This window comes from Clarias gariepinus, chromosome 20 (genome assembly GCF_024256425.1).
Source record: "Clarias gariepinus isolate MV-2021 ecotype Netherlands chromosome 20, CGAR_prim_01v2, whole genome shotgun sequence".
NCBI classification, from domain to species: domain Eukaryota; kingdom Metazoa; phylum Chordata; class Actinopteri; order Siluriformes; family Clariidae; genus Clarias; species Clarias gariepinus.
Window position 1 is genome coordinate 15031500 of NC_071119.1, and position 26834 is coordinate 15058333.

Consider the following 26834-nt stretch of genomic DNA (forward strand, 5'->3'; position numbering starts at 1 on the left):
TGACTTGGGCATTCAAAAACACCACATTTGCCTCTGTGTTTTTTCTCTCTCTCTGTTGTTTTGGGACATTATTTGCTCAATGAATGTAAGATGTCCAGTGCCTGAGGCAGTAATGCGGCCCCGAACAATATGACACCATCCACCATTCTTATACTCCATGCAGTGCCTTTTTTCCCTCCATTCACAGAATTGGCCATTTTTGCCTTTTATCTCATCTGTCTACAGAATATATCTGAACATGCCTGAAGCATTGTGAAACATCAGTATGGTCTTTCGCAAACTTGAAATCAGCAGCGTTTTGTATAGCTAGCAATGGCTTCTTTGTGGACCATTACCACGATTCTCTTCAGAATTTATTTATAGTGCACACAGACGTTCTGTTATAGATTTCTTTTTTCCCCCCATTCTTTTTTCTGTTTCCATTAGGTGAAGTGCACCTCACTGTAATATTGCTTGGTCCTGATTTTAAAAGAAAGGGTTAAAATCAGTAGTTTGATAACGGTGCATATAGGTATTGAGCAATGCATTATAACACAAGGTTTCTTCAACAGCAAATTAGAAAACAAAGTCAAAAGCAGTGATAGTTGTGATTTTTTTTTTTTTGGTTGTGTGTGTGATTTAAGCCTGTAAAGCTTTACTGGTTTTAGCCCATTTTATTTTTCTCTGTTCACATTGGTGGGATTTGGTGACTATGAAGGTTTCACTGTAGCTCATGAAATCATTCCCTTTCCCCTGCATATTCTGAAATTTTTACACATTATTATGTGACTAAGGAGAAAGACGGAATGCCTTTTTTTGCTATGGTCCTTTCTTTTAAAGTGGACCGAAATTTTTTTTTCCTTATCTCTCATGCAATTAGCTATAAACCAGAGAAAGCTAGAGAACACTGGCTGAACACTGGCACGTTAGTGTCAGAACAATTAACCCAGATAGGAAACAACTCTAACCTGGATCTGACTCGCATGCACATAACATTCACTGTGGATCTGAATCTGGGAAGGGTTTCTCTTTTCATTTGATGATTAGACACTTCAACAACAATGTCCGAAACATTAAGAATTTCTCAGTTTGCATTGTTGATTGTATTTATGGAAGCAATGAATATAAGGTCGAAAGAAATGCCACTCTCCCATGACCTCCAATGATTCCAAGTTCACAGTAAAACCCACAGACTTGTTATTGACTTGACATGCAGTGTGAAAGTGTGTTCTGTTAAGTCCCTATTTTATGGCCAAAAAGTAGTCTAATGCTAAAATTAAATCTCACAGCGGTCTATTTTTTACCTGTTCAGTAGTAATCTCGAGTACAACACTATTCTTTGCATATGCATGACTTGTTTTGCCTGCTAGTAAACAAATGCACATGCTTTTCCCTTTGTACATTTTTTTCCCTTTGTCACAATCTAATTAGGCCCAATTAGCATGAAAAGCTTAGAGTAATCTGGGATTTCAGACAATCGTCTATTTAAACCAATCCATTCTGTGAAAAGGTGAAAATGATTGTTACTGTCACAAACACGCCATAACGAATTGCTCCATGCACAAAAATGCCAATCTCTGACAGAAAACAAAGAATAGAGACATTGAAGTGATTGACAAATGTCCACAATGCCACAATGGACAGAATTTCATTAATACTTTTGCAGTACTTTGACTAGTACTTCAACTGACTGAAGTTAAACCTGCACCATAAATGCAATCAAAATGTTGCCGAATTTAATAATCTACTTTAAAATATGCTTCTAATAAGCTACTTGCTCAATGTAATCACACACTTGCACCAATATATAATAATGAGAAAAGCTAAACTTAATATTTTTACTGGGATTTATTAATATTTTTGCTATAAGTGAATTTTAACGCACTGTAATCGTTATGAAACAAAACCTACTGTAATCTTTGTCCGATCAAATTTTTTTGTGATTTACTCTCTGATTACGGAACAGGACGTGTATTCGGCTGACGATGAATGAAGTACAACTTGTTGTAAACTAGGCGTAAAAAATACTCAACCTTAAAAAATTTTTTTCTTTGTATTAATAAGTTAGGCAGAGAGATTTGATGTACAGAAAGACATGAACATGGGCTTCAACCTTCCTTATTAAGCACTTGCTTTCCAGGCTTCCTAAAAGGATATTTAGGTTCAGTTCCTGAGCAGTTACATTGGAAGGTTTATGTTTGTTAAGCCACACAGTCACCTATAAATATTTCAAACAAAGAAGTAGCATGAACCAGTGAGAAACGGGTGCAGATGATGACCAATGATTAGGCCAGTGAGTAGTACAGTATACTATTGATGCTGAATGCTGAGGGGTTGAAAGAGACGAGAGGGGAAATGAGGTTGTTGCAGAGGGAGTCGCATAAACACATAAACCACCAATCTTTATGCACTTTGCTGTCTCTTGCAGTAAAACATTTGTTTCCATTTCAGCAACTTTCCAATCTTAACTAATATCACAACAACAATAACAACAAAAACACACAAATGCACGAACCTAGCTGAAAATATTTTTTCCCAGTCTCTCATGGGGAAAGTAATTAACGGTGCTGTAAATATAATACTGTGCAAAAATCTTGAGCCACCCCGAATTTTTTTTTTCATATTAAATTCAATTAAATGGTGCAGATTAAAGAAAGGGGAACGAATGTTTTAATGCGATAGACTGCAAAACGGCTGAAGATCGGTGGTTTATGTAACTAAACCGAGATCCGACAAGAACTGGGTTCCCACAAGCTTTGTTTTCATCAACCGTTGAATGAAAATAAAAAAATCTGGTAATTATTATTTCATCTTGTGGGGATTCCAGTTCTGATGCACACACACAGTGTAAATTGTGGAGTTTGATAGTATTTTTTTTCTAAAACATAATTAAAAATAAAAAAAGGAATAATTAAGCTTATATTTGCATTTGTTCTCATATTTATTAAGACATTATTTCTGACATTCTCTATCAAACTTAAATCATTTATATCTTTCTGATTAGATAAGTGATGGTCAGGCCAGGTTCATTCTGATAGGAGGTTTGTTATGCCTGTTGATGAAGCTCAAAGCCCCAGTTTTACCTCTCAAAAGCTTTATTAACATTCATTAAGTAGTGTCATGAGAATAAAGATCCTCGGTGCAACGTGACCGCGCAATTATATTAGCTCAGGTGCACTCATGTATGTTAACTCAGTTATGAAAACAGATCAATTTGGGAGTAGTGCGCCGTAATTTGAATAATTGATGATAAATGACAGGAAATGCAGTCAAAGCACGAGAGCGCTTAAAAAAAACAAAAAAAAAAAACAGAAGGAACCTTTTACAAATTTTCTTAATCAAAAAGAACAATGTCCTGTCCATTTAAAGATGAGTTACAGCTTTTGAAGCTAAACAAGTTAGATCAAGCAAGAAAGGATACAGTGGCTCTTTTGTGATTTAAACAATATGTAAAAGTGAATTTTGTTGAAGCAAAAAAGATTAGAACTTGGATTTTGTAGCATGCAACATACATTTATCTAACGGCTTATAATAGCACTGTCTATCATCTACACTACCGCATAATCAGACACTAACAATCCACTCAACCTTTATAAAGTACGTATTTAGACTCCTGTACACAATGAATATTTTTTTTAAACATAAACATTTAAATGTACAACAGTTTTCCCTTATTTATATGTTGGTAATTGGGTAAACTGTATTAAAATGGCTGTAATACAGTAGCTCTCCACATGTTCGAAAACTTTTAATTGGTAGTCTATAGGAATTACTCTTATATATATATATATATATATATATATATATATATATATATATATATATATATATATATATATAGTTTTCTACTTTCTCTGGTTGAGAGATGATAATTGCTTTCTTCATTACTGTACGGGAAAAAAAAAAACATTCAAACTTCTATTTGTCCAGCTGCTTTTGAAGGGAAAACATACAAACAAGATTCTTGCATCATTTTTTCTGATGTAAATTCATTGTAATACATAAATGATACAACACTCCAACCAATCTTGTAGGAGTTCGTACATAAATTTGTCAGGGTTTGGTGTTTGTGTCATCAATAGGTTTGGCACAGCCATAGGATTAACATATTACCATTGATTATTAATTATATACCAGTATACTGGTTATAGGATCATGGATGCTCTCCGGACCAAAGATCTGATCCCACAAAAGCGCAAAAAAAGTCACACCCAGTGCACCACAGCTTGGCCCAGGAGGCAAAGAGCCCAAACTCTTCATAATCCCGATCCGAAAGCTCTGGACGGCCCTGCCCTGCAACCCACAGCATCCAAAGGATCTGCTGCCAACATCCTGGCACCAGACACCACACCACAACACACCCCAGAGGTCTTATAGAGTCATGCCAGGCATACTGTATCGTTTTTGCATTGTAATCTTTTGACTGATCTGTGTTTGTGATATAGGTATAGATTTTTTTTTGTAGGAGCAAAACAAAGGTTTGTACTGTATAGATTATATATACTCCCCAGATCCAGATATTAAATAAACTCTAAGCTGTCTTTTCCATTACAGTCAGTGCCCTCCTGTGTGTGTGCATGTCTGTACACATGGGAAGGGGGTGCACTGAGACAAAGAGGGGTTTCTTGGCGGCAGCAGCTATGAGTTATGGTGGCTGCCACCCAGGACCCCAAGCAGTTAATTAGAGCAATAGCAGCTACACGTGCCGAGCCAGAGTGACAGCACAGATTATGCACTAAATCTCAGGCATAATGAAGAATCCTGGGACATGGGAGCGAGGTTTTGCAATAAATTTGCTCCTGAAAGAATCCCACAATTACCTCTGTCACCGGCTGCCTGTATAAGGCTTTTCAAGATGTGCAAAGGTTAAAGAGCCACCTGCACGTAATGAATAAAGGCCAGATTATTGTGTTATGAACCCCTGATAAATCCAGTGAAGGCTGTGTGTATTTTTATGTCACATTTGCATGTGCACTGCTAGCAAAGAAAAAAAAAAAAAAACATACAACAACAACTTGTAACCCAACCTGTTTATGGAATGTTTTGCATTTTAAAGTTCATGCATAAAAGGGTTGGACAGGAAGTAATGATGGTAAATGATTTCACCTCTCAGAACACTATAGCAGTACACGTCGTGTGCCCTTTTTGCGGGCCATTTTTCATTCGGACTAGACTGTCACAGACACAAATCACAATAAGTAGTTCTGGTTTTTCCTCTGGTCGAAACCCCATCCAACCCCTGTAGTGATTGCACAGAGATTCTAAGAGCTTTTATTTTTAACCACAATCTGACCGCTCTTTCTAAACTCTTGCTCCCACAGAGATGAGACTGCACTTAGAGTAAATGATGAAGTCGACATGATTTCATTGCTTATTTGCCCAAAAGTCATTCATTCTGCCTGCGCCAGCTAAAAGACCCTGACCCTGACTAAGGAATTGTTTGCTTCTTTTTTTTTTTTTTCCTCCGCAGTTGTGGATGGCTTTTACTGCCTTTGTAACCCGGGTTATGCCGGATTGACGTGTGAGCAGGACGTTGACGACTGCCTCAGCAACGTGTGCGAGAACAACTCAACTTGTGTCGACTTCCATCTGGTGAGTTTGGGAAGCCATGTTAGACCTGTGCGTACCTCAGGAAATTAAACTAGGGACATCCCGTTATTGAAAATAACCTTTGACGTGACTAGTGACTTCAATATGAAGTTTTACTTCAGTTTTGTTTGGCAAGAGGATTAAATGGAATGCCTCGTCATAGCAGTTGAGCAGCAGTGTTCTGGGAGCTGACTTGGCTGACGGTACGGTATATAAAAGCAGGCCATTTGATTGTTTTTAATCATTCTAGATGTTTAGATGTTTGTTTGTTTTTTTCCATATCTCATATCGTATTTGTTCATGATTTGCATTGTGAAATCCTGGTTGGATCTATATATCAGTTATTTCCTTTTCCAGTAAGACCTTACCTCTCAGTTATCACCCAAATGAGGTACCTGTCGAAACCCGTACCTTGGAGGTGGCACGGTGGTTTAGTGGTTAGCACCGTCGTCTTGCACCTTTAGGGTCCGGGTTCGGTTCCTGGCCAGGCTCGATTCCGTCTCTGTGTGCATGGAGTTTGGGTGTTCTCCCTTGCTTGATGGGTTTCCTCCGGGTACGCCGGTTTCCTCTAACAGTCCAAACATATGCAGGTTAGGCGTTCCCAAATTGGCCGAAGTGTGTGAGTGAGTGTGTACTGTATGTGTGTGTGCCCTGCGATGGATTGGCACCCTGTCCAAGGTGTACCCTGCCTCGTGCCCTAAGCCTCCTGGGATAGGCTCCAGGCCCCCATGACCCTGAATACAGGATAAAGCGGTATAGAAGATGAGTAAGTGAGTGAATTACTTTGATTCTGTGGTGCACCCCCAAGTCAAAGATCTTGAAATGTGAAAGGAGTAATCTCAGTAACTATAATACAGTAGCTGGTGCAAGTGTAAGATCCTCTGATTTTTACAAGCAAAAATCTGGACAATGAAAGAAAAGGAATTCATAATCTTTAACTCTTTACATAATGTTTCTGCTGTAGCCACAGATTCTTGTTTTTGGCCGAAAGGCTTGATGTGATACTCTAGTGTTGTTGCCCAGCCTCTACAAGGTTTGATGTTATTCGTTCTGACATGCTTTTCTGCTCACCACATTTGTAAAAAAAAAAAGATATTCCCTGTAAGCTTGAACCAGTCTGGACATTCTCCTCTGTTTTTTTTCCTTGTTCTTGTTTTTGTTTGTTTGTTTGTTTGTTTGTTTGCAAAATGGGGTGTACATCCTAGAGACTGTTGTGTGTAAAAAATTTTAGGATAAAATAGTCAGACTAAAATACTCAGACTAACTCAGACCCCGAACCCCCCTTCCATTTTCATCTTTGATGTGAAAATTGCCTGGAGCACTTGACATGCATCTGCATGATTTATGCATTGTGCTGCTGCCACATGATTGGCTTATTGTAAAATTGCATGAATTGCCAGGAATGAAGAGACTGGATGTAATTGCAGGCGTTAGAGAAACTATAAACCGAACGGGAGAGCCAGCAGCACTCTGCGACACACAAAAGCGTCCCTGAGCATGTGCTAAAACTCAAGAAGGAAACTGATAGAATATGGACCTTAGGATACTATTTGACATAAAACAAGCCACAATCTAAAATGAATGTAAACACACCGGGAAATGTGAGCTTAGAAATGCATAGCTAACATGAAGTCAAAATACAGTAAGCAGGTATTTAGGTGTTTGGGTAGGGACAGGGTGCCAATCCATCACACAGCAAACACACACACACACACTTTGTGCAATTTGAGAACGCCAGTTAGTCTAATCTGCATGTCTTTGGACTGTGTATGCCATCGTGCAGCCTAGTCATTATTACTTTTAGTATTTTTTAGGTTTTGTCGTCCACTCTGTGTTTGTTCTTTGTTTGTTCTTTTTTGCACCATCCCTTACAGCAAACAAATCTGCCCTGTTCAGTTCATTTTAGAGTCCTCCTTCTGACCCGTTCTTCATCCTCAGCACTCTCATCCATCCTTATACACATTCTGTCCTCGCTTTCTATTTTCAGTCTCTCCGCTATTCACCATTGCTTTGTACACTTGTCTTTGTTGTTTTTCTCGTCTCGTCTCGTCTCCTCCCCTTCATGCGAGGCAAACCTCTTCCCACAACATTACAGTATAAACAGGGTGTTAAGACTTGTTCTTCCATGTTAAAACATAATGGGAAACCAATGTGTCATTTATTCCTTTGAATAATGCAAGCGCGGACCCTGGGGATATTTATAGGGATATAAGTGGAGATCTGAAATGGAGGTATTTTAGTGACAGCCATTTACATGATATTTTTGAATAGTCGCTGCATGTCTGCAGGTTTTCCTTTTTTAACACACACAGTGCCCGTGGAGCAAACGGCACGACATGCATTAAGTATGCATGAATGCACAGCTCTAGATTAGAACATACACAGAGGTGTAGTACTATTGTTGACAAGAAATGAACATGTCTTTAGTAGTATACAATTGACTGAAACCTAAAATCAATGTGAGACAATTAATATAACTGTATCGCTGTGTGATTATAGTGTCCATTATAGTGGCGTATACTCTTAAGGGGTCATCCATGACTTTTTAATTCACACAGATATAAATATATAACATGGCACAGAGACCATGTTCCATTTTAATGAGGCTGATTAAAAAAAACACAATGAAATAAAACAAACTTTATAAATTAGACAGTAGCTGTAAAAATGTTAGTAATAATTAAGAAGTTTAAAACACCTTGACCTGTAATGAACCTGCATGGAAGAAAATGTAAGCACACTTTGTCCCAGCGCAAAATGAGAAAGATGATTAAAAATGGAAGATAATATCGCCCTAGAATAACGGATGAAGCACTGGAGCATTTTCGGGGTCGCAAAGACTCTTTAAAAATTAGATGCCGTCTCTAGGCTAAGAAACTGTTTTGAAGGTTCACCAGCAGGGTTCTCCTAGGAATGGTTGAATTTTATGGTCAAATAAAAAAAAAAAACCTAACAAAAAAAAAAAAAAGTGAACAGAACCTCTCTCAAAAGAGACATTACAAATATGGGATACAGAAATCATCAAATCCCTACTGTAAAATATGGTGGAGGATCTGCAATGCTGTGATGTTGGTTTTCCTTTGAAGGAGTTGGCAACTTTGTTAGGATTCATGGCATCATGGTGGCAGGAGATTTGAAATAAATAAAATAAAAAAATCTGTCTGCCTGTGAAGATACTGGCTTGTGGTTGAATTTCCCAGAAGGACGATGATCTAAAACATACATTTAAATCCACACATGCGCATACACTCACACTTAGCAGTATCCAGCTGCTGAAATAGTCATTCTAGTCCCCTAATGTAAACCCAGACGTGGCAAAAGTACACAAACTTAAGTCAAAGTACAAGTATTTGCATAAAAATGAAAAAAAAAAAAAAACTTGTAAAAGTACTTACTTTTTTTTTTAAATCAATTACAAGTACTAAAAAACTGAGAAACTGTCTTTAAGGTATCTTAAACACAACTTCAGTTGATGCTGTTGTTAAGATTTGTTTTCTGCAGAAATCTAAAATATTAATTGTCTTTACCAGAATAAAATATATATATATAAATGAATAATGAATAAATAAATGTACAATTCATTTGGTTGTGTTTAGTGCATGGACCCTGGACCAATTCATTTAAAATTTTAAACACAAATTGTATTAATAATTTGTCCACTTGGTTTTAGACACGGCTGGACAGAAAGGAGTAAACACTGGATACATTTTAGACATAGGACATTACAGATATTTCATTATTTCAGATGGAATATATTTCAGCACTGGTGAGTTTTATGGGTAAAGAAGAGACCAGATTGATGACAGCAGTATCTGCTCTGGCATGCTTGCAGTTGGAGTTCATGGGAGCTGTGACTTTTCAGATGCTAAAAATAAATTCTTGATTACCTTTGTTAAGAATAAAGGTTTCAGCTTCTGATAGTCAGTGCTGTAGGGCGTGCAAAATGTCAGTTGTAAAAAAAAAAAAAAAAAAAAAAAAAAAATCAACCCAGGGAAATGTTTTTTTTTTTTTTTTTTTTTAACAAATAAAAAGCAGATAAAAAAAGATAACTCAGAGATATTACATTATTGAAACTAATGGAAAGCAGACCCTTGTCATGATGCCATGATTTGCTGAGAACGACAAGATCTGACATTAATTAAATGAACTTAAACAGCATTGTAAGTCTTTCGTTATTTTCCGTTTTTTATCACCTTGCTAGCTAAAACAGCTATAGTAGTTGCTACCATTGCTAGCCTGTATAGTGCACATCAATGTCTACTCAATTAAACATGGGCATACTGGATCACCCAGAGTAAAGAATGCGCCAAAACTTTATAAGCCTGTTATAAAACAGACGTTATTGGCGCGAAATACAGTTAAGAGTTCTTTTAACAATTCTTTTGCTCAGTACATTCGCAAAATCACTTCTAATCTTACAGAACCTTGACAAGGGCTTGCAAAGGGGCCAGAAGAATCCACAGCACTAAGATCAAGTGGGCGGGATCCATTGCCCAGGTAACCAGCAATTACGGTGCACTATCCAATCAGTGTTTTTATAATGACCTCATTTCTATAAACTAGGATTGGTAAAAATCGCCATGTGAGTTTGCTTAGGTCATGCTATGGTGGGAGTGACACCATAAATACAGTACTTACTCTACATTTATGTTAGAAAAATAAGTCAATCCTCATCTGACATGGTTTATTTAAAAATGTAGTGAGCAAAAGTAAAAAATATTACATATGGAAAATTTGCAAGAAAGTCCACCCGGAGCACACCAGACTGACACTCAGAAATATTTCATGTACATTTTTGGATGAGGTTGAAGATCCAATCATCAGTAATATGTGTGTGTGTGTGTGTGTGTGTTTGTGTCATAGGAAAGAGTCAGTAACAAAACAAATAGAATGGTCTAGATTGTCAGTAAAATTGAAGGTGCGTTGACTGAATCACAAAGTCCATTTATGCGCTGAGCAACACACAAGAAATCATTCTGTCTCCAAAGCTGCAGGGTGCGCAGTGAATCCAGCCATGTTCCTACCTAACGTTAATGATAAAGATGAAAGAGGTAGCAAAACATCAAAATATCCTTTCTTTTTGGAGCAGCAGAAAAGATAAAATGTTTCCATAGGACACTTGACCTCTGTCTGCATGGCAACTACTTCTAGTAATGGAGGTTCTCTAAGCATGATGTTTGGCTCACTGCCATGTAATATTCCTAACACGATAAACCGTTTCAGTCTAACTTCAGTCTATGTGGATTTTGCAAAGTTAAATACCGATACATGAAACAAATACTTAAGTACAGTAAAGAAGTATTTTTAAACTCTATTGGTATTCAGTAAAGCAAAAGTAATATTCTAAAAGACTACATGTCCATGTTTTTTTCCTTACAAAATAATACCTGGAATTATACACTGGTGTAAAATGTCTTTATAACCTTTTTCGTACTCATAGATCTCAATTATTTTCTTATTGAACTGAGTTGTGCTAAACCAGAGTTAAGTTATGTTTTAACAGGGGCAAAATTTTTTTACACAGGGCCATATAGTTTGGGATTTTGTTTTCCTTTAATTATAAAAAAAAATGCATGATGCGTTTAATATGACTGATATTTAAATTTGTTTGTTGATCTAAAAAATTAAAGTGTGACAAACATGAAAAAAAAAGAAATCAGTAAGGAGGTAAACACTTTTTCATACCACTGTATGTTAGATTTCTTTTAGATTTTGCTTGTGGATAGTTTTTACCATTTTAATCCAGCTTTACCAAGAATGTCAATAATTCTGGGACTTACAGTAGTGTTTATATAGCTACTATTCTTGCTATCAAGGACTACTAGAATAGTTAGCTTTAGCATATCAGCTAACTTCTGGGTTTCTGGGATTGAATCGCGACTAGAGTTACATGAAAAGTTAGGGTGTACAATCCCTTGTCCCACACACCAAGTAGTGGAGAGAGGAAATTGGGATTCAGCCCTGTGTTACAACCTAGTTAGCTATGTAGCACATGTTAGCTGTGAACAAAACGACATGGACAGAAGCAATTCAGAACAACTTAAAAGCAGTTATTAAGGCAACAAAGTATTGTTTAAGATGGCAATGCTATCAGATGAGTTTTTCGTTGGTGTTGTCAGGCAGCTGCTCTTTGCTCTTTTCAATACTTTTGACCGTACTGACCTTCCATCATGAGACAGCTGATTGTTAGTATGAGTGGAATTAATGATTGTTACAACAGCTGTAACAAGTGAGTAATACTGTATGAACAGATGAATATGTTTAGCATATAGTGTTTCTGCAGAAGCCTTTTTAACTTTAAAAACCCCTAAATATGTGACTTTTCAATTCAATTCAATTCAATTTTATTTTATTTATATAGCGCTTTTAACAATGGTCATTGTCTCAAAGCAGCTTCACAAAGATGAAAAAAATTCATTAAAAAAAAGTAAGTTGTTTGTTAGCATTGCAAAAACGAAACCGAGCAAGTGAAAATAATCTTATTTTTGTGGGCAGATAATTTTGTTTAAGCATTCAGTTCATAAAAGAAGCAAAAGCCTCTTTAAGGTTTAAAATTTAAAATAAAAATGTCTACTATAGATATAGGCTGTAATGTTTTTCCACATAATCTTATAGACAAATTTGACTTCTGTATATTTACAAAACTTTCACTTTGCTAGGTTATTTCTACACTGATTGCATTATGAGGGCATTTTTTATTGCTCTGATTCTGATTAAGTTGACAGCATATTTGATATGCTTCTTGTTATGTTTCTTTACAGGTCCATTTGCTCTTGCGATTTAAAAACTTCCATGCAAAGCAACAAGTAATATCAGTTGGAAACATCAGAGAAGTTGAATTAAATATTAAACCTCACAAATGCATGTAACAAAGTAGTTAATAAGGCTGCACATAATGGAAGGGACATCACCAGGTACTTTTTATATCTAGCGATATGGATTTAGAAAAGCTTGAGCCCATTAATAGGCACTCTATATGCTGAATGGTTGGATCATTGCGTGAGTGGTTTCAGAGGTTGTTACAACCCCACAGGCATGAAATCACTGACTATAAAATGGCCTCACCAGCATGTAATTGAGCACTTGAATGGTTCACGTTCCTGTGGCTATTATGACAGCATGCAGGCTAGCGGTGCAGCGTTTCAAAAAGTTGAAAATAAATAAATAAATAAAAAAGAGTTGACATTAAACAGCAGATGACCCGTATAACTTCTGATTTAGTCGATGAATGTAATTTATCTTCTGTTTTTGTGTATGTTGAAATGTGCTTGGTCAGGCGATGGGGTGTGGTAGAGGAGTTTTGGATAATGGAGCTCTAGATGTGCATCTGTGTTGTGTTTATTAGGCAGCCTTACAGAGCAAGACAGAAATAAAGAGCCACATTCCATAGTGCTTTGGTTGGAAGGCTGATGTGAGGCAAATTTTGGAAAATCCTATAGAGATTGCTAAGATTAAATTTTAGAAAATACTGAAAGTGTTACCACATCCCAAAGGTGCCCTACTGTACTGAGATCTGGTGTGAAGGGCCATCTGGTGTAACTAAACCCATTGTCAGGTTTAAAAAAACCAGTTGGAGATTACTTTAACGTCGTGACATGGCATGTTATCCTGTGTTCACTAAGGGGGCCCAAAGTGTCCCAAGAAAATGTCTCCCATTCTGTACCATTATACCACCAGCAGCAGCCTGACCTCGTGATATAATGCAGAATGAATCCATGCTTTCATGAAGACTATGGCAAATTCTGGCCTTTTCATCCGAGTGTTGTGACTCATCAGAAATTGAGACTCATCAGTCCAGGCAACATTTTTCCAATCTTTTGTTGTCCAATTTTGGTGAGCCCATACAAATTGTATCCTCAGTTTCCTGTTTTTAGCTGACAGGAGTGGCACCCTGTGTAGTCTTGTGGTGAAGCTGTAGCCTCCAGAGATGCTCTTCAGCATACCTCAGTTGTAACAAGATGGTATTTGAGTTATTGTTGCTTTTTCTATCAGCTCGAATCAGTCTGGCCATTCTCCTCTGACCTCTGTAATCAACAAGGCATTTTTGCCCAGAGAACTGCTGCTCACTGGATATTTTCTTGTTTTCAGACTATTTTCTGTAAACCCTAGAGATGGTTGTGTGTGAAAAGCTGTTGAAGAAATATTAGGACCAGCCCATCTGGCACCAACAAGCGTGCCATGTTCCGAGTCACTTAAATCACCTTTCTCTTCTATTCTGATTCTTGGTTTAAACTCTTTGCTAAGCAGGTGTACCAAATAAAGTGGCTGGTGAGTCTATATACTTTATATCTCTTCATTTTTCCAAAACAACATTTTTATTCAGCCTATGCACACCCCTTATCTTGGCTGGCTCCCTAAAAACAGTCACATCACGTTAAGGAACACAGTCAGTCTGCCAAAAGATGTCTAAAACTCGGTTATCTAAGTTGGATTTTTGCACACAATAGAAGTTTTAATTCGTTTTGGCTTATGGATATATCCATTTCATAGCAAAAATGATCATCAGCCTAATCAATTTAACTGAAGCCCTTATTCGCTCTGTACAACTGACAGTTCAGAAAGATGTAAATGTTTATGTGACCTAATAAAAGACATTAATAACAAGACATTTGTCAGCAGATCTCACTGGATAAGCAATTATTTCCCCACCAAGGTTAGCTCAGTCAAGTCAATGGAGCAATGATGAGGATCTCGTTTAAATGCCGTGACTTTTAACTCGGGTCATGGGTCTGTTGCGAATGATACTGATAATCTAAATGACAGCTCATGCCTATTGTAAACTTATGTAAAACTTGACATTAATGTGTTTTTTTTCCACAAGTAGATTATTTTGTAAATGTAGCTAAGCTTGATGTCTTTAAGTAAAACAGAATTTAATAAAGAGTTGAAAATGTTATTCAATGCTTTATGCCCTGTCAAACTGCAACAAGACCTTATGGTTGTCCCACAGTGTCAGGTTGTTAATGCATCTATCATATTGTCATTAATTTCCTATCACACATGATCCTACGCTTACCAGGTCCGATGAGATCGAACCGAGTTATTCCTGTGTCTGATCAGTTTGCACTTTTTATGAATCTTATCATGCGCTTACTCTACTGTCATTGTATCTGGCGCGGTTGATATGAATACTACGACAGGTGAAGCACTTGGATATAAAGTGATGGTGTGAGGAATTGGATCCAGTATTTATAGTGCGTTTCCTGAACGTGACATACTGTACAGTAGACGCGCTGATAAACTGCTGCATGTGCGCCATTAACACAGTAAGCGCTAGAAGAACATAATATGAATTAATGCAATCTTCTACAGCATGATCAAGCTTGGTTTTACTGTGCAGTAGCATAAACCTGAAGAGGTCATTGTAAAAACCCCATTGATGTATAGTGTATAGACGGTGTTATGGGTGGGCCTTGGTGGGCCTGAGACTACCCACTTAAAAAACCAGGCCATGCACTTAAACAAGGCAAAAAAAAAAAAAAACTACTTTGACTACAATTCTTTGGACTAAAATGAAATAATATTTGTGTTCAATACCAAATCTCCTGCCATATTCATCAAAGGTAGTATTACATTTTTATCATGAATTGTCTACTTGGTTCTGTGAGTTATTCGGTACACTGATTGTACCTGTTAATCTATGCATGGTTAATTATAGTTATTTCATGCATGTTTTGACTGGTACAGTGGATACACCACTTCCTACTACTGTATACATTAGCATTGCTCATTGATGTATATGGGTGTGTGTATATGTGTGTGATACTATGCAGCTGAGATACTGTTGTGATTTTTTTTTTTTTTTGGCCAACAATGCTACAGCTTGTAATGAACTGGGAACACCCGGCTATAATGATGCGATTTTGGTGTATGTTACTGTAGCAATATGCATAAGCACATCAGAATGACGTTCTGTATAAATATTCGTAAATAATAGTTTGTGTACATTTTTGTATAAGGTTGAAGATCCAATCATCAGTAATATGTGTGTATGTGTATGTCATAGGTATCAAAACAAATAGAATGGTCTAGATTGTCAGTAAAATTGAAGGTGCCTTGACTGAGTCACTAAGTCCATTTATGCGCTGAGCAACACATGAAAAATCATTCTGTCTTCAAAGCTGCAGGGTGCTCAGTGAATCCAGCCATGTTCCTGGCTAATGTTAACTGATAAAAATGAAAAAGGTAGCAAAACATCAAAATATCCTTTCTTTTTTGGAAGAGCAGAAGTTTTCACAGAAAACTAGAGCATGCACTTGACCTCTGTCTGCATGGCAACGTCTTCTAGGAATGGAGGTTCGCTAAGCAAGATGTTTGGCTCACTGCCATGTACTGTAATATTCTTAACACGGTAAAACTATTCAGTCTAACCTCAGTCTGTGGTTAATACTTGATCATGTGATTGATTATACTGTAGATGACTAATGTATTTAAAAGCAGTGTATAAAAACGTAACCATGCACATGCATTAATGGTGTGCTCTGGTACAGTAGTTAAATGAATAGCACTACACTCTAGGATGACATCGGAAGAGGTCCACCTTATGTTTTATTTGTATAGTCGTCGACGAGACGAATTCTGGCACCACCAGTGTTGAAGTGACATCCCAATGACAACTGTCAGAACACCATCCAATCATTCCCTTCTGCACGACATCAATGAGAGATGTTATTTATGTCTTTAACTGGTCAATGCCGTTTTCACTACAGTACATCCTTATTAGGTTCTTCCTGTCTCTTGCTTTGAAAATGTCAGTGGTGTTGTTGTGATGCATGCAAAAGCACTAAATAGTTTTCAGAACTACAGTATGCACCAATATATACACACTAACTCTATTGGCGTGTTTACCACGGTATGCGTAATGTACTGTAAGTGATCAATGTTCACGCAGATTCTTAAACATATCGAGGAACAAAGGTTGCTGCAGACCTCTGCAAAAGGAGACAGCATAATAAAGAGCATAACTGTGTTATTTGGTGCCGCCCAGTGAACAGTTATAAGGTTATTATTAAGCCATGTTAAGAATCTTTTTATGTTTCTCATATAACTTTTTTATGATTGGGTGGTTTTGCCATTTTGTCACGGCTGCTGAGTAACAATAATCAATACCGCACAAGTCATTTAATGGAATTTTATCTCGTTTTCTTTTAGCCAGAAGGGAAGAGAGCAACCTAAGGTATATGACCCTGAGGGGGGTCGAAGGTGTTGTTTAAAGCACATTCACGTTTGTGAGCTTTAAAATAAATCACCTGTTTTGCCAGCAGTTTATGTACTTTATTTTTCCATGTTCATTATATAGGCTTGTTTTTATAGAAAACTGTAAAGGAGTGTACATTTAAAGTAGTGTATTCCACATCCTTCTCTTGAGCACTGTGCTTATGCTGTAAACTGGATTTACATCTAATAGCTTTAATAAGGTGATAATGTGCATCTTGACTCTTGCAGACATTTTTAGTGTCTATTGATCCACTGGGATAGTTATTAGAGGAAATCTCAGATATGGAGCTGACTGGATGATCATAATACATACTGTTTGTTTGTTCCTTTAAAAGCTCCTGCAACTAAAAATAACCTGAGCACAAACAGTATTATTGCACTATACAAGCGGTAAATATCATAAATGTTACATTTGTCAGTTATATTTTTGCTCTAGCGATGGGAGTTTGCCGTCTTATTTATTTATTATTTATAAGATTTATTTTAATTTATTTTATTCTACTTTATATTTTTAAATTTCTGTTCAAATTACTATATTTAAATACCTTTTAAAAAATTTAAGCCAAGAAATGTGTGTATTATGATGCCATGTTTAGTCAATGTTGGAAATTATGAATTTGTTTTAATCTTAATTTATTATTATTTTTTATAATTATTTTATGGAATTTATGATCTATTATTCATTAAATGTATGATCTATCATGTAAAAATATATACAGTATTACCCCCTGGAAGCACTGAAATGGCAAGGCCAAAGCATTTATTTTTGCCATATGGTAAATATATTTTTTCATATATTTTTAAACTGGATTTCTTTAACAACTTAAAACATTAATTATTTTATTTGAACCATCTCTCTCTCTCTCTGTCTCTCTCTCTCTCTCTCTCTCTGATTTCTTGTTGCCCAGAATTGGTTGTTTTACAAATAATAACTCTAATAAGTCTATTAGTTTGAGCCCTGGGTTTTACCTGTGAACAATAAATTAGATTTTAATAAAGATTAGACCAATATGAAGACCAGAGAGCTGTCAGGAGACTGTACTGTACACCTACTGTATTTTTTAGGTGAGCAAATATATTAGAGCAGACAGTCTTAGGTAAATATTCAGTCGCATGTCCCTTGATGAAGCTGGTAATCCACTGTGCATCGATCTAGTGCTATATATTTTTGGAGGGTGGGGGGTCCAGGGGCTTTACACTTACGTCTCGTTTTTAAGATATTCTAAAATCTAGTGATTGATTGGCCAGTCCTCACACTTTTTTCAGTCATTTTTGGGTTGGTTCATTATGCGTCATAAAGTTCCTGACACTTAAATCAGATTTATTTTTCTAAAAAATTGGCACAATTATTCTAAAGGTGTACTGAAAACATTTGTTTCAGTAAATTGTTTATATAAATAAATTTGAATAAATTATTTGTATGGTATAAAGTGGAGCTTATTGTTGTATCAGTGACTGCAAGTTTCATAGATCATGTGACTGCAAATGATCCCAAATGATCACCTCTCCACCGCCATGCTTGACAGCTAGTATGTTTAAAGGCACTACTGTTCAGTTGATTGTGCTGCTTTTGAAAAGCATCTGTAAGTCACATGATGTAACAGATGGTTTTGTTTTTGACTTTTGATTGTGCAGAATTAAAGAACCATCAATATTTTAAATTATTATTATTTTTTTTACCATTTTATATAATCTTCTGCCACACTGATGCACTTATTGCAGTTTCACTAAGTGCTTGGATTCCATTAAGATAGAAAGTTTTTTTTTGTATGCCAGAGCACCATTGGACTTTCTGCTTCATGCTTGAAATACTGGCCTCCCAAGAACTCCTTTGCCTAAAGGTGGAGTGAAAATGGCTTGGAGCAAGCTTAGGACTGTTTGGGGAAGACAGACAGAAGAAAGATTTTGGTGACAAGCTACAGTAGCTGTAGATTTTCAGGTATCCGGCGTTCAATTGACTAAATGTTCATGGGGACAACTGCAGTGGGCTGTGACCCACCTCAGCCGGGATTGTCATTCATGTCCCACATTTGCACCATTCAAACGTTTGACTGCAGTTAAGTGTCTCATTACCAGAGAGGCCAGATTGAGGTGGTTTGGACATGTTCAGAGGAGAGATTGTGAATATATCGGTAGAAGGATGCTGAGGTTGGAACTGCCAGGCAGGAGGTCTAGAGGAAGACCAAAGAGGAGATTTATGGATGCAGTGAGAGAGGACATGAAGTTAGTTGGTGTAAGAGAAGAGGATGCAGAGGATAGGGTTAGATGAAGGCAGATGATTCGCTGTGGCGACCCCTGAAAGGGAACAGCCGAAAGACAAAGAAGAAGAAGAAGAAGTGTCTCATTACCGTACTGTGCTTGATGTCTTTGGTAAATGCCAGTTGGGTTTATCACAAGTCCTAGTTTGACTTGAACACCCCTCGTAGTATATCTAAGTATTAAATGGTCTGTCCGTGGGCTGTATCTGCTGAGATGCCCATCTGCGAGAAGCTTGGCAACTATCCTGAAGGCTTTCCATTTGTAAACAAGCCTTCTAGAATTTCAGACTGTTTGGTGATGGCCATATAAATCTTCCAAGATTGATGTGGAGCAACTAAATCATTCCCTATGTTTTATCACCACCAAAAGGGTAAATTGTTAACACAAGGCAAATCAGGTCTATGGATTCGTGCTGTTGACCCCAAATTCGGACCTGACCTCCTGCATGTTGCAGAAGAAATCGAGCAGAATTTCAGACCAATCTGTCGTGTTCCTCTATCCTGTTTTGCTCAGCTTGTGCCTACTAAAGCCTCAGGTTTCTCTTCTTGGCTGTCAGAAGTGGAACCTGATGCGGTTGTCTGCTGTTGCTGCCCATCTGTTTGATATGTGGTTTATTCTGAGATTCTGTCTGTTGACTCTGGTTGTAAAGTTGTGGTTGTTGGAATTATCACAGTCTTGCAGGCAGCTCTGATCTGTCTTACTATTCTCCATTTACTTCTCACATCTGTAAGGTGTTTCCACTTGCACAACTGAGGCTCACTGGATTGTTTTTTGTTCTTTTCACATCAATTTGTGTGAACACAAGAGACTGTAGTGCACCAAGATCCGAAGAGATCAGCAGTTTCCGTTCCGAATCGCTCAAACCAGCCAGTCTGAGTCACTGAGATCAATTTTTTTCTTCATTCAGATTTTTTGATGTAAAATTAACTGAAGCTGTAGCTCTGGACCTGTAGCTGCATGATCTCATACATTGACTGATTAGATAACTGCATGAAGATGCAGGGGTCTGTAACGAAGTTATAAATAGTGGTAAAATATATAATTATATATTGCGTGTGGGTGTCTGTTTGTATGTTTGAGTTTAAAAATACTCGTCCTTACTTACTTGGGGTTGTTGCTGTAGCCAAAATAAGATTATTTTGTATTCCTGCCAGTTCTGAAAGGGAGTCTCCAGCTGGCATCAAAATTACTGGTGCACAGAATTATGCCTCCGCCATTATGAAACGGCATGCAGTGCTCAAATTGTCAGACAGAGTTGAGCAGCACCCCCTTAGTGGATTAAATGCATGTTAGTTTGGGCTCCTGTGCTCTTAGCTGGGACAGTTTTCAAAATCCCCTGTGACAGTGTGACCCTATAGTCATTTTATATGCACTAATATTTCGGCAAGCAATAAAAGCATATTGAAGGTTTAGAGTTTCTAGTTTATTATTATTATTATTATTATTATTATAATTTTTTTTTAATTTAGTCCTGTCCAATTCTTTTTTCCCCGATTTTCTCCCCAATCTAGTCGTGGCCAATTCCTCCCCGTCACTAGGGGGCTCCCACACACATCAAGGCTATACAACCACTCAGTCGGGAGGACGAAAGCTATCCCGTGTTTTCTCCGAACCACGTGACGCGAGCCGACCGCATCTTTTCGAACTGCTCGCTCACGCACCGTTAGGGGCGGAGTAACACACTCAGAGGAAAGCGCTAGCCGCTTCTTCCGTATGCGCGAGCTCACAGACGCCCCTGATTGGCTTGTAGCGCCGTGACTAATGTGGGAGCACAAGTACCTCTCATCCCTCCCCCCTGAGAGAGCTCGGCCAATCAGCTCTCTCTGTGCCTCCGGCTGTAAGAGGAAAACAGCATCACCCGGGGTTCGAACCAGCGATCTCCGGATGATAGGGCGAGCACTTTACCACTGCGCCACTTGGAGGCGCATTATTATTATTATTATTATTATTATTATTATTATTATTATTATTTTAATGATTATTGCATAAATCTTCATTTTAGTTCAGATATTTTTTTATATATGTGACATTGGAAATCTTCATACAAATACACAAATAGCGTATATATGTAATAGCAGTAAATGTCCAAACATTTGTGTACCCCTGACTATCACACAGAGTAGTGCTTCCTTCCCAATGTGTTGCCACAAAGTTGGAAGTACAATGTTGTACAAGATGTCTGTTTGCTGTAGCATCTCATTGTCCCTTCACTGGAACTAAGAAGCCAAGCCCGTTCCAGCATGACACTGCCCCAGTGCGCAAAGCAAACTCCATGAAGACGTGTTTTGCCAATTTTGAAGTGGTAGAATAAGCCTTTTTTAAATATATAATTCCTCTAGTGATTACTGTTTTCCAGCTGGCAATATTTTTTAACCCTAAATCGTGTACTGAGTAGCTTCTCATTTTTTTTTATTCTAATTTCATTTGAACCCATGTCACAAGATGTATCCTGTTGTCATAGAAATGAGGTTACTGTGTTTCACTGCGCTAAGAAAAAGTATTTGCGCTGATATTTCATCAGCTCATCAAACACATTTGAATATTACGCAAGGATAACTCATATAAACACAAAATGCAGTTTATAAATGATGATTTCATTTATAATGGTAAAAAAAAAAGCTGTCCAAACCTGCCAGGTCCTGTGTAAAAAAGTAATTGCCCTCTAAACCTAATAACTAGTTGTACCACCTTTGGTGTCAACAGCTGCAGTCAAGCATTAGAGATAACTGCCAATAAATCTTAGTGCAGGAAATTTTGGCCCTCTCTTGTTTTTAGGATTGTTTCAATTCAGCCACAGTGGAGGGTTTTTCGATCATGAACAGCCTATTTAGGGTCATGCCACGAAATCTCAATTGGCTTTAAGTCCTGACTTTGACTAGGCCTCTACAAAACCTTTTTTTTTTTTTTTGAGCCAATCAGAATTGAACTTGCTGGTGTGTTTTGGATCATTGTTCTTCTGCAGAACCCAAGTGTGCTTGAGCGTGAGGTCACAAACTAATGGCTGGACATTCTCCTTCAGGATTGACTGGTAGAGTGCAGAATTCATGGTTGCATCAATTAAGACAAGTAGTCCAGGTCCTGAAGCTGCAAGGCAGCCCCTGACCATCACATTACCACCACTGTTTGACTGTTGGCCAGATGTTCTTTTTATAAAAGCATTATACTGTAGGTTACATTTTAACATAGGTTTAAGCAGGTTTTTTTGTGCATTTTTGTGCAATATTAAGGTTGTGTGACAAATATGCAAGGAAACTAAAATAAAAAAAAACACTTTTCCACTTTTCCACCATGTAAAAGTACCATGACCCCAAACAAATTTTTTGAGTGGCAGAAGAACATAATTGGAATAAAACTCGATGAGGAAGGGCAGGTCTCAGCTACTGATCATCTCTGCAGATTGAATGGTGCATTGGAGTTTGCTTTTCTTAATTAAAATGGTAGAACTAAACCAAGCTGAAGTGATTCTGTGATGGTGATGGTGCGTAAGGTCGTGCTGCTTGCTTTAGTAATTTATGGTAAAATGTTTCTTTGAACATATTGCTGTAGATTTGCTTGATGCTGAGTGTATAAAGGAGGATATTTCCATCGCAGTGGTTGCTTTTTTTTTAAATAATAACTGAACTGTTTTCTGCCTGTAGGTGGTTTTAAGCAGCATGACATTTATCCAAAATATATTAACTTGTCTAACTGTGTGCTCTGCACTCCCTCTGGCTTCCTATAGAATCCCCCTTCCTTCCATTTCTTAAAGCCGTACAAATTTGTATTTGGGTTTGTAAACAGTACACATCATGAGAAATTTAGGGCTGGTGTTGTTCAATTCATTTCTATCCTTCATATAAAAGTCAAACACTATTTACTCTCCTTGCAAGTGCTCGGCAGCCGAGCCGCTTTTATGTAGGTCAAGGCAATTTTTGGGTGAAATATGTGTAGCTCTGGTTTGCACTCTATTTCCTTTTGATTCTCTTCACTCTCCCTCTCTCTTAATGCTCCAGAGTTACCAGTGCGTCTGTGACCTGGGCTGGGAGGGCAAGTTCTGCGAGATTGAGACCAACGAGTGCGCTTCAAACCCGTGCAAAAATAATAGCACCTGTACCGACCTGCCCAACTCCTACAGGTAGGTAGGTGTCAGCGGTAAACAGAGAGGGATGCGAGGACGTGGGACATGGCAACCTTCAACACATTCCTCACTAAAGTAATCAGGAACAATTCCATTCTGAACTTAGTGATTGCAAACGGTTCCCACGATGAACGGCATATGGCAGGTACAACAAATGAATCAATCAGTGACATTCAGCAGAAAGAGGACTGAATCTATGACTCAGTTAAAAAAGCTGCTGTTGGTGCGCGCACACACAGTGACACACACACACACGCAAAGCAAGAGAAAAAGACGAGATGAGGGAAAAGTGTGGGGGAGTGAGAGGAAGTGAAGATGTGAAGCTGGCTTAGAGCCAGAGCTGTAAGCTCACTGCCACCAAGTGGAGCACACATAGCTCACGCTCTCTCTCTCTCTCTCTCTCTCTCTCTCGCTCTCTCACTATCCCTTCCTGTATCTCTGTCTGTTCTATTTGTCTTTCTTTCTTATTTGCTCTTTCTGTCTCTTCTCTCTCTCTCTCTCTCTCTCTCTCTCTCTCTTTCTATCTATGCCTGACTCTCTGTCTTTCTCGTTTGCTTTGTCTGTCTCTCTCTGTCTCTCCCCCCCCCCCCCCCCCTTGCTCTCTGTCTGGCTTTCTGTCTCTTTGTCTCTCTCACGTGTTCTTTCTCTTCTCTCTGTTTCTCTCTCACTTTTTCTCGCGCTTTCCAACACACACGTGCACAAATTTCTGGTAAATATAATTCCAACTCAGTGCTTTAACCTCACAGTGTCCTACTTTTAGCTTCCTGCATTTTATCACTCAATAGTCCAGTGGTGTGTTTAACCTGTTAGTCCTGCTCAGAAATCCTTCTTATGTTGTCGTAGCCTTTGAAAATAACAGGTCTGCTTAAAAACTATTAAATAATTAAATGCACATTTGAATTCTTGAAACACAATTTTATTTTTGAACAATAGGTTTTAACAAAGGTTTATAGTAATTCACAGAAAACAGATGGGGGGGGGGGTGTTGGGTAATGTGTAGGTATAGACGGACTGACACAGTTGACACTGAAGAAGAGAGAGATTCACTTGGCCATCCAGTTTTGGAATTCCAATTTAACTTACATTTGTAAGTGTTAGACATATCGTTAGGAATTTCACCCAATAATGATGTTTGGTAAAAGCACTTTATGGCACAGAGAGACTTAAATGTAGTATTAATAGGTATTATATAACAGTTCTTTGTCTGTAATGTTCTTCAGTGTTTAATTTTGCTTCTCAATTAAACGGCTCAGTAACAAATCTCGCCCCCTTCTCTCTCTCTTTCTCTCTCTCTATCTCTCTGTGCCTTCCATCTGTGAGTGTGCTGTTTTGTCACTATCTGCAGCTGTCTCCACACGTGATTCAAACACCTGCTACATGGTTAGGGAAGGCAAATCATGCAGTTATGCATACTAGTCGGCATCTGGTGATATTACCGCTTCATAGTAATAATTTTTATATATATTATACATTTCATATATCATTTTCATATTTATTAAGAATTAATAAGCCCCCCTCCAACTGTTCTGTAACGCAACAGCTCCATGCCGATCTGCAGTGGAGTACAATGTAAAACGTGCGGTCACAAAAGAAATGCTCCACCTCTGTCCCTGGGAAGGTAATTGACTACTGACAAGCACAAGTAATAAAATTCTACTTTAAACATAGGGAAAGAAAACTAGGAAGATATCATTCAATTTTCAATACAAATGTGCATTACACTGCTGTGTGACTCCTTCAGACTGTGACCTTAAAAAGCCAGTTTGTTGTAATAGCAGTGCACACCACCAAACAAAGTGTGTCAGCAGTTCAATTTTCTGTGAAAATACAGAGAAGGAATCCAACACTTAAAGCCAATTGAATGGAAAGCAAAAGTCTTGTGCTGATTGCTTTTGACGACTCAATGGGCTCCACTAATTCTAGCTCCCTGGATATGACTCAGCTCAATGGTCCCTTTGCAGGAAGAGTCACCAAATATAGCACGTTCAAGATCCTGGTTAATTTGATGAGCCAAGCTGTGACACCCCATCCACTACAAGTGAAAGCTCACAGTTCGTAAAAAAAAAATGGTTTTGGATATGCACTTCAAAATATTAGACTGTAGGCATGTTTATCTAATATGAGGGCTGTGCCGAACGTTATGCACAAGTAGACCTAACGCTTTTTTTATTAATTGACCAACAGTTGATGGTCTCTACAGAATGTTTACAGTAATGGCACCATTGACAAAAACAAAGTGCATACATGAATAAAGAAGTTTAAAGAAGCCTGCAAAGCAGAGGAGACACTTATTGATCTCTATCCATGGTCTCATGTCGGAGTCACAGCACTTTTCCACTTTTACGCAACTTTTCCTAAACCGTTTATTAGTTTGGAAGCAGCAAGTTTAGTAGACAGGTGACTTGTCCTCCATGAAAAGGTCTGACGCTAAAGTGTAAGTGTTCGTAGAAAGTGCTGGAGAATTTTATAAAGAGTGGTTCAGCTTGCCACTAATACATGATGTCAGCTAAAAATGAATGCATCCTGGACGGACATAAATGTTGTCATGTTGCATGAGTTTGTTAGCTAAATGTGCCCTAATAAACTATTAGTGTCTAATAGTTTTTGCGATACTGTGTATAGTCTCAGTTAAAATTTTGGAGACAAGTTTGGATTTATTTTCTACATTATAGAACAATACTGGATTTTTTTCAAAACTATAAAATAGTACATGGCATTAGGTAATGGGGTAATGTCAGTAAGAACAACAGTCATGAAGGTCAGTTGGAATAGTTCTTGCAAGAACCGTATTGTCAAGTGAATTTGCAAAACCCATTAAGCACCATGATGAAACTGGCATGATGAGTTCCCAGCCTCAGAAATCACCAAATAACAAGCAGCACCTCAGATCAGAGCCGTTATGGAGGCTTTACAGAGCATAAGTAGTAAATACATCTCAATATCAACTGTTCAAAGGAGATTATTGCATACTTTAGATGCTTTCAGTATTTTTTTATAATGTAGAAAGTAATAAAAATCAGGAAAGACCATGGAATTAGATGTTATGCCCAAACTTTTGGCTGGTAATGTACACATATTCACATGGAGGGAGGATCTGATCCACTGTAAAACTATTTATTTATTTAAGCTTTAGCTGAAATGTTAATTGTAAGGCGGTATGCATCGGACTATGCTGTCCTCTGCCTGTGCTTCATCTCAGGTGCTCATGCCCTCCAGGCTGGACCGGCCCTGACTGCGGAGAGAATGTTAAGGGATGTCTTTCGTCTCCTTGCTTTAACGGGGCCCTGTGTGCGCAGTCAGATGATCCCAGCGCGTTCTCCTGCACCTGCCCTCCGTTCTTCACTGGCTCCCTGTGCGCGCTGCCTTACGACCCCTGTGACGTGAAGAACAACCCTTGCCTGAACAACTCCACCTGCCGATCCAGCCCAGATGGCTCAGCTAAGTGTGTCTGCCCTGCAGGTGAGATACAGCAGTATAAAACAGGAATCCTTTACAGTATACTCCTCATCAACAGCTCAGGACACTGACCCATGCAGTGCGGGCCTTCATGGTGAAACAGTCTACTTAATTTATTCCTTGTTGGTTTGTTAATTGTTTATAAGAAGGTATTACAGTGTACCGGGAGCAAGGTGTTTTTCCACAGGTCCCAGCTGTGCCTGTATATTTCCCTGCA

At 38.0% G+C, this 26834-nt stretch overlaps 1 protein-coding gene across 1 annotated transcript in view; it reads left to right on the plus strand.

The window, feature by feature from the left end:
* The window catches only part of eys (eyes shut homolog), a 330983-nt gene that overhangs the window by 116600 nt on the left and 187549 nt on the right, over positions 1 to 26834 (plus strand). Inside the window, 3 exon segments of the mRNA XM_053479756.1 lie at positions 5450 to 5571; positions 23037 to 23158; positions 26361 to 26620. Of these exon segments, the coding sequence (XP_053335731.1) occupies positions 5450 to 5571; positions 23037 to 23158; positions 26361 to 26620 (504 nt within the window).